Raw genomic sequence first — 8,395 nt, 5'->3', positions numbered from 1 at the left:
CCTCCTCAGGGGCAGGAGCAGCCCTACGGTGGCGGCTCGGGGGGGTGCAGGGCCCATGCCCCCTCAGGGGCAGGAGCAGCACTACGGTGGCGGCTGGGGGGGTGCAGGGCCCATGCCTCCGCAGGGGCAGGAGCAGCAGGGGGCGGATGGTGCTGCCCCAACTCTCCCCCGGGGTCAGCAGGAGTAACCTACTGTTAAAAGTAGTCTTTGGAAGTGTCTTTTGAGTCTGAAGCTGGAGACACAGGTAGCAGGTAGCTGTATTAGGAAAGTAAAGTAGAACGTAGAAAACTACAATGCAGAAAACAAGACAATCTATATAACTTATGTATACTGAAACTCAGGGAAAGATGTATATATAAACTTGTGTTAAAAGTAGTCTTTGGAAGTAAAGTAGAACGTAGAAAACTACAATGCAGAAAACAAGACAATCTATATAACTTATGTATACTGAAACTCAGGGAAAGATGTATATATAAACTTGTGTTAAAAGTAGTCTTTGGAAGTAAAGTAGAACGTAGAAAACTACAATGCAGAAAACAAGAAATCTATATAACTTATGTATACTGAAACTCAGGGAAAGATGTATATATAAACTTGTGTTAAAAGTAGTCTTTGGCAGTAAAGTAGAACGTAGAAAACTACAATGCAGAAAACAAGACAATCTATATAACTTACGTATACTGAAACTCAGGGAAACATGTATATATAAACTTGTGGTAGTCATGTACAAAACTATGTTGCATCTCAGGGAAAGAAAAATACAATATTTGTTGCAATAAACTTGTTATCACTCCACCATTGATGTGATGTTTGTTGACAATAGACAAGCATAAAAACCAAACATTATACACAAATGCTATACAGCTAGAGACAATCGATAACTTGGGTTCCACCACTACCTATACACATGGACAGAAAAACATGTTCCAACAAACTTCTTGTCTCTTCAAATGATGTGTATAGAGAACACAACATCATACACAAATGCTATCGACAATCTATAACTAGTGTTCTATGACTACCTATACACATGGAAAGAAAAACATGTTCCAACAAACTTCTTGTCTCTTCAAATGATGTGTATAGAAAACACAACATCATACAAAAATGCTATCGACAATCGATAACTAGGAGTTCTATGACTACCTATACACATGGAAAGAAAAACATGTTCCAACAAACTTCTTGTCTCTTCAAATGATGTGTATAGAAAACACAACATCATACACAAATGCTATAGACAATCGATAACTAGGAGTTCTATGACTACCTATACACATGGAAAGAAAAACATGATGTACAAACTGTACAGAGGGTATGTACTGTCTTACTGGGGGATTACATCTCCTTGCTGCCAGAACAGTAATGACAGGGCATCCCTCACTGCTCTGGGTTGGGCATCATTGGCATTCTGGTAAGCATCTCTAGGGTAACGCTCTACAGTACCCCTCAGCCACATGTCGTCAAAGTCCTCACCGTGGATCTCACAAATGTTGTGCAACACACAACAAGCAGAGATGACATCTGGGACTGCTGAAATGTCCAGATACATCCTATTCAGGAGACACCGCCATCTTCCCTTCAACCTCCCAAACGCACCCTCCACCACCATCCTGGCCCGGCTCAGACGGTAGTTGAAGTTGCGCTGTTGTCTTGTCACCCCGCCGGTCTCCGGGTATCCCTTCATCAGCCAGCTTAGCAGTGGATAGGCAGGGTCACCCAGCAGCATGATCGGGATGGCTGTGCCATTGATGTTGATGGTATCCTAGTAATGGAAATGTGACTTGTTCAATGTACAGGAACAGGACTGCCAAGTATTACCCGCACAGGTTAGTACAAGTAAAGAGTTGTGGAGGTACTAGTACACAAATTTACTGGCAATGGATTCCTCTAATCATATCAAATACCCAGAGGATACAAAATACATCTTATCAATTCACAACTGCACCTACACCAAGATAAGTGTAATATTCCAATTGGTATTATCACAAACACAACAACAAACATATGACAACAAAGACAACATATGAATAAGAAAAAACATATAACGGATTGTGTAAAAATGTAGAAACATTGTCAAAACATTGAATGGAACAATTCACGTTGATATAGCAATGAATAATATACATGTATAAGAACTGACATACACAAGGACTGAAGAAGTTAAGAAGTAGGAAAACATACATCTGGAAACAGGTTGCCAGCACTCGCCATGTTGAATATCGAAGAGTTCTTCAACACTCTAGCGTCATGGACACTGCCCGGCCAGCCCACGTTGATGTTCACAAATCTAGTGTGTAATAGTAGAAACATAGCATTGTCAAAACTTTGGAAAGAACAATTCAAGTTGATATTGCAATCAATGTAGTAATTTCATTTTTATTACAAGCCTGCAAACCATTGCTGCAAGGCTAAACAAATGCTAAAGAAATATAAAACAAATTCTATACCAAAGAAATATGAATTTAATACATTTGTTAAGTTTTCAGACAAATTATCAATTCTACTTATGAACTGGCAGTAGAAGACAGAGGTATGGCTAAATTATGCTTATTTTACAAACATTGTCACTATGAATGTATAGTACACAACAATGTCAAATATTATACTTCTATGTGTATACAGTTGTATAGATTTTTTCATATTCATGACTCATGCATATTATGATAATCAGTCACTCAAACAAGACCATAATAATGGGAATCAATTCTCACCTGTAGAAAGGGTCTACCACGGCTTGCATCAGCACTGAATGCCACCCCTTCCTATTGAAATAGTCAGTGTGGTACTCCTGGGGTGCGATTATCTGAACATGTGTGCCGTCAATTGCTCCCGCACATTGCGGGAACTGCCACCTGTCCTCAAATGCACGGACGACGTCGCGGAGCCGTTCACCTCTGGGGAGCTGGATATACTGGTCCTGCAACACTTGCACGATCGCACTACACACTTCGTGGACATATTTGCATACGGATGACTTGCCAATGCCAAACAAATGCGCTATTGTCCTGAATCCGCCGCCCGTCGCCAGGTACCACAGGGCGACGGCTACCCGCTTTTCGACAGATAAAGCATGCTTATGGCGTCTCCGTCGTGTCAGTCTCGGTCGCACTTTCTCACAGATGTACTCAAAGGTATGCCTACCCAGCCTAAAGTTCTGCTGAAAGATGGTGTCACTGAATCTTGGCACGTCTTCTTCCCAGAACTTCGGGGTTCGATGGTGTCTCCAGACAGGCCTCTCCACGGCCGAGGCTGCGTTCATCACGGCTACTACCGCTAGCCCAAGACACAGAACCCTTTCTCGGCGACGCATTCTCGCCCTTAGGGCCCGCCGGTTACGTTCTCTTCCACGCTCGCACACCATTTTCCAGAGATACAAGCACAACAGCAGCTGAGGCAAGGGTACCCCCGCCATTTTGAGCACGTGACTGTCTTTTGACCCCAACGTATGACCTTTGATGAGCGCCACTAGCGGTATACATTTGAAACGCAAGCCAATTAGCGGTAAACCGTTTCGACGGCGGGTGCAAGTTTTCAATCGCGGACGCAAAATGTAATGCGAATCATACCGGTTCATGGCCCAACCGAATCAATTCGCAATAGATTTTCAATCATGAACAGGGCCTCAGTCAGTCACTCATTCAGTCACTCGGTCACTCACTTACTATCAAAGGAAGTCCCTACCTTCCACTCTCATCTGGCACCTTGAAGCCACGTGGGCTAGGGCGATCGTCTCTATTTCCAGCCCAAAAGAATGCATCTAAGTTTGAAAAAAATACAACAAAACTACAAAAAATGCAAAAAAACGGACGACTCAATTATCAATTCAAGTCTCCGATGTACATACAATTTGAAAAATGCTTTTTGTGTGAAATATGTGTAACAATTTTGCAGGAATACAATTATAAAATGATACAATTATTCGTCACAGACGGCTAGTATGTCAAGTCTCTCTAAGTAGTTCCGTGTGTGTTTAATAAATGTTTTTGCAGACACTAGATGTTTGAACTGTAGGCCCCTCCAATGAACAGAAAATAATGATTTCATGGCCCTACTCATACAAAATTATGATTAACTTATAATATAAATTCATGTTAGGCCACACCGACTTAATTTTATGGATGGCATCCGCGTGCGCAATGATTTTCGCCTGTCGCCCCCCCCCCCTCCACCGAGGCTCTGGCCTGGCTCTAGGCCCGGGCACCCAGGCTATCGAATTCGAAGCTCCACGACTCAAGATCTCAGTACATAAGTACAGTACCGATTCATAAATGCCACAAAAAGCCAGCACGTACCGGCTTGTCGTATACGTCCCTAATTACTGTCGCGAATTCACAATACCAGCTTTGTATTCCTGTGGTTTAGTAGCATTTTTATTTTTGGCCGGAATTTTATTTTATTCGCCCGCGCGCACTAGTTTGGGGGTCTTCAGAGGATGTCATCCATAAAATTAAATTGGTGTGGCTTTATGCAAAAAGAACATTGTAACAGGTTGTAGTGGTTACCCGGTCCGAAACCATCATAGTGCAAGTTTTGAATATTGAAGGTCTTGGCGTCTGTGGTAGTGACATCCCCGGAGCGGACGCCATGTTGCCGGCGGGAAAATTCTCCAACGTTCCGCGGGCGGGGGTAAACAAACCCGTCTGGGACGGCCACGTGACCAATGTTCCCGGTCTAAACGATTAAGTAACAATAACAATAACAATGATATTAGAGTGGTGTCCGATCTACAAAGTTCTGAATATGCTTGCTTTAATAAGATGTGCTTATTAACATCATTGACTTAATTTGTTGCAAGTGGCAGCTTTCAAATTTTCTTAAACTTAATAAGATCTGACAAATGTGCGCAGGTTATATGAAAACATTATCATTACTAAGTTAGCGAAAGGCAAAAGTAGCCTGGGTACCATCCTATTTGTATGCCGGGGCTCCCATACTCGTTGGGGGGGGGGGTATGGGAGCCCCGGCATACAAATAGGATGGTACCCAGGCTAAGGCAAAAGCTGATACTTTGCAAAATTATCATACACTGAGCTGTGTGTGTTCAAGGTAGTTACACATTTGATAAACATTTCATGGGTCATGGTAATCTCCAAGCAGATCTTTCGGTGGCTGCAAGATCAAATTGGCAAGACAGTATCAAATTGGCAATACAGTATCCAATAGGCAATACAGTATCAAATTGGCAAGACAGTATCAAATTGGCAGGACAGTATTCATTTGTCAAAAGAAGACTGTTGAAAAAAAAAAGATACCAGCAAAAAAGAGCCAGATAAAAACGCCTAAAATACGCAAGAAATAAGCAGAAGCCCAAACCTCTGCTTGGAAAGAAGGATTATCGCTGAAATAGGGATAAGTCATGGGTAAAGAGTCAGGGAATGATTCAAAATGTGTTTGACAGAGTACGAACATTTTGACCCCAAACAGCGATCCACCTGACGCTGTCCAAAGTTGTTCCGTTAGGAAAAGTCAGGACAATCCTCCTGTTGTTATAAACACCCAGTGGAGTCGCTCTGCAAAGGAAGGAAGGTCGATCAGACAACCGTACACTGATCAGATACTGTATGAAATCCTATCTTTAACCATGCCTTCAAGCATGCGTAAAGATACTTGTGAGGGACGATACGGAACCTTTCTTCGTGCCTTAAGGTGTGCTTAAAAAGGATTTAGTGAGAGAGATCTCAGCCAGATATCTAGGACAGTGATAAAGATACTAATTATCAACTCTTATCTTAATGATAGAATTAGAATCCTTTCCTATCTAGAGGAAAACACGTCCTTACCTCCTCACCTCCTCTGTCTCAAGATAACCACATGTGCAGATGGTACACATTCTGTCATAGTCAGCTATTGCTATGCGGTATGTGGTTGATGATCTGTTGCCCCCACCTTCGAATTACACAGCTAAGCACCCAGGATACCTTGGAGGATGTTTAATATAATATTTCCACCAGACCCGTGCTTTATGCTTGAGTAGTGAACGCATGAGAACAAAAAGGGGAAGCTGAAGTGATCACCTCACCTGCCGTGTTCATCAGGTACCACCACTCCTGCCCCCACATCCGGCGAGTCTGTGGTGCCAGCACGAAACTGGACATCTGTGGACACATGGTTACAGAATTCAACACATGTCTACAAACATGGCACACGGGTACAGGTTTCATGGCACACGGGTACAGGTTTCCACACATGTCTACAAACATGGCACACGGTTACAGGTTTCCACACATGTCTACAAACATGGCGCATGGTTACAGGTTTCCACACGTCTACAAACATGGCGCATGGTTACAGGTTTCCACACATGTCTACAAACATGGCACACGGTTACAGGTTTCCACACGTCTACAAACATGGCACACGGTTACATGTTTCCACACATGTCTACAAACATGGCGCATGGTTACAGGTTTCCACACATGCCTACAAACATGGCACACGGTTACAGGTTTCCACACATGTCTACAAACATGGCACACGGTTACAGGTTTCCACACATGTCTACAAACATGGCGCATGGTTACAGGTTTCCACACATGTCTACAAACACGGCACATGGTTACAGGTTTCAACACACGTCTACAAACATGGCACATGGTTACAGGTTTCCACACATGTCTACAAACATGGCACATGGTTACAGGTTTCCACACATGTCTACAAACACGGCACATGGTTACAGGTTTTAACACACGTCTACAAACATGGCACATGGTTACAGGTTTCCACACATGTCTACAAACATGGCACATGGTTACAGGTTTCCACACATGTCTACAAACGTGTGTCCCATTCATACAGTCTATCAAGGTGAAGCGAACAATCACAAAGAATGACGCAGACATAAACAGTGCCGGTCTGTACCAGCCACTCTGATATACCCGCAAGGCATTTGTTCTATAATTATCTGTGACAATAACACAACAAATGCGACCTGCAACTGCAGTAGACAGATGTTTCCAGAATGTTGAACGATGAAGTGACAGACGTTTTTCGTCGTACGACATAAGAAGTATGATATTCAGTCTTGTGACCAGAAAGGTTGTTGCAGACCCTACTTTGTAGGCGGGCAGTTCTGTTAATAGTAGCCTTGCCTAAGACCGAGCGACAAAACAAGAATTCGTAGATCCCATACCTACTTGAAAATAGTTGGAGGCTTTCTAATTTTTTTGTCTCATTGATCATGGAAATGTAATGATTACACATCTAATTTATTTTCACCACTTATTCCTGACATTAAAAACTACCACCCAACCAAACAAATCAAGCCTACAGCATGTTCAGGTCAAAAAGATACAAAAACCGTTCTGCTGCAGTACCAAGGTCAGCGACCAGGAGGCCCAAATTTGGCCTTGACTTTTGTCTTTCTAAGACCTACACACATACCAAATACAACCGCAATCCATAAAGGCCTACCTTAGCTATGCTGACCACAAGCATGCGGAAACACACACAAACACAGACCGAAAACAGTATCTTCATTTTCACGTAGGTAAAATATCGTACGGCGAAAGTAACCGGGCTTTGTATTTGTAGCAATGGGTCAGTCATCTGTGTATAACTATACTGTAGACACCACGTACCTGGAACGGACCCGTCGAAGGAGAATCCCACGGTCTGTACTCTATCGGCGTCCACAGCGTACACCGTACCTGCCACCCCGCCTGGCCCGGCAGGGGTCGGGAAGCTGCCGATCAGCCGGCCGTAGTACTGCGTTTGAGCCCTACTCTCTCCTGTAGAATCATATCAAAGACTTCTGTAGACCGCACGTGTACACATGGGTTTAAAATCGACCTTTCCTTCCTCGATTTAGTTACAAAATGTCGCCGTAGACAATAAGAATCAGTGCAATGAGCACAAATCTGTCATTCTGATTTCACTGAAGTTCAAAGTACAGTCAGCAGTCTTACCAGTCAGCACAGCTACAGCAATCAAAAAGGCAGAAGTCCGCCACATCGCAGAACCTGGTCTCACGCTGACGACAGTCATTTAATTGTAGGAAAGATTGCAAACAGTACTTGTCGCTTCTGAAAAAAAGTCAATCAGGAAATGACCTCGACAACAGAGGGTGTGTTCTTGTCGTACTAATGACAGTGCCCGAACAGGAAAGACAAGGTTGTGTGCACTTTGACACAACATTTGTTGGGAAGCGGCCATGTTCCTTCCGAACGTTGGATCTTAGTAAACGCTAGTGTCATTACAGGAGTAAATAAAAGCAATTCCTGCGCAGTTCTGGAACGCCAGTAGTACTTAGGAAATTTTGGGGATCTGTTCCTTCGCTTCCTTTTCTTTTAATTTCCGTTCTTTATTCCTCCTATAGGAAATACTGTAATTCAAAATTCATAACTAAAGATAAATAAATGAATAGATAGATAGATAACTCATGATATATATA

At 42.9% G+C, this 8,395-nt stretch overlaps 2 protein-coding genes across 2 annotated transcripts in view; both read right to left on the bottom strand.

The window, feature by feature from the left end:
• Window positions 1-8,029, bottom strand: part of LOC109481480 (protein Skeletor, isoforms B/C-like) — a 21,960-nt gene extending 13,931 nt beyond the window's left edge. Inside the window, exons 1-6 of the mRNA XM_019784062.1 lie at window positions 7,911-8,029; window positions 7,584-7,733; window positions 6,023-6,098; window positions 5,411-5,513; window positions 4,506-4,674; window positions 3,685-3,760 (exon numbers count right to left, since the gene is read on the bottom strand). Of these exons, the coding sequence (XP_019639621.1) occupies window positions 3,685-3,760; window positions 4,506-4,674; window positions 5,411-5,513; window positions 6,023-6,098; window positions 7,584-7,733; window positions 7,911-7,989 (653 nt within the window). The 5' untranslated portion in view covers window positions 7,990-8,029. The remainder of the gene's footprint in view (window positions 1-3,684; window positions 3,761-4,505; window positions 4,675-5,410; window positions 5,514-6,022; window positions 6,099-7,583; window positions 7,734-7,910) is intronic.
• On the bottom strand, window positions 577-3,592 carry LOC109481545 (protein ANTAGONIST OF LIKE HETEROCHROMATIN PROTEIN 1-like). The gene is made up of 3 exons (XM_019784131.1): window positions 2,715-3,592; window positions 2,185-2,290; window positions 577-1,765 (listed from the first exon to the last, which is right to left on the bottom strand). Exons 1-3 carry the CDS (start codon window positions 3,575-3,577, stop codon window positions 1,328-1,330), a joined length of 1,407 nt encoding a protein of 468 aa, XP_019639690.1. The 5' UTR covers window positions 3,578-3,592; the 3' UTR covers window positions 577-1,327.
• Window positions 8,030-8,395: the final 366 nt, after the last annotated feature.

This window comes from Branchiostoma belcheri, unplaced genomic scaffold (assembly GCF_001625305.1).
Source record: "Branchiostoma belcheri isolate BF01 breed outbred unplaced genomic scaffold, Haploidv18h27 scaffold56, whole genome shotgun sequence".
Taxonomy (NCBI): domain Eukaryota; kingdom Metazoa; phylum Chordata; class Leptocardii; order Amphioxiformes; family Branchiostomatidae; genus Branchiostoma; species Branchiostoma belcheri.
This window is presented reverse-complemented; position numbering and strand designations above follow the sequence as displayed.

Bases quoted from the DNA above. Each gene is read 5' to 3' on its own strand.
- LOC109481545 (XM_019784131.1), bottom strand. From the start codon at position 3,577: ATGAACCGGTATGATTCGCATTACATTTTGCGTCCGCGATTGAAAACT. The intron at 2,291-2,714 runs GTGAGAATTGAT...ATTACACACTAG, and splicing joins GTGGTAGACCCTTTCTACAG to ATTTGTGAACATCAACGTGG. The intron at 1,766-2,184 runs GTATGTTTTCCT...TTCCATTACTAG, and splicing joins CTGGCAACCTGTTTCCAGAT to GATACCATCAACATCAATGG.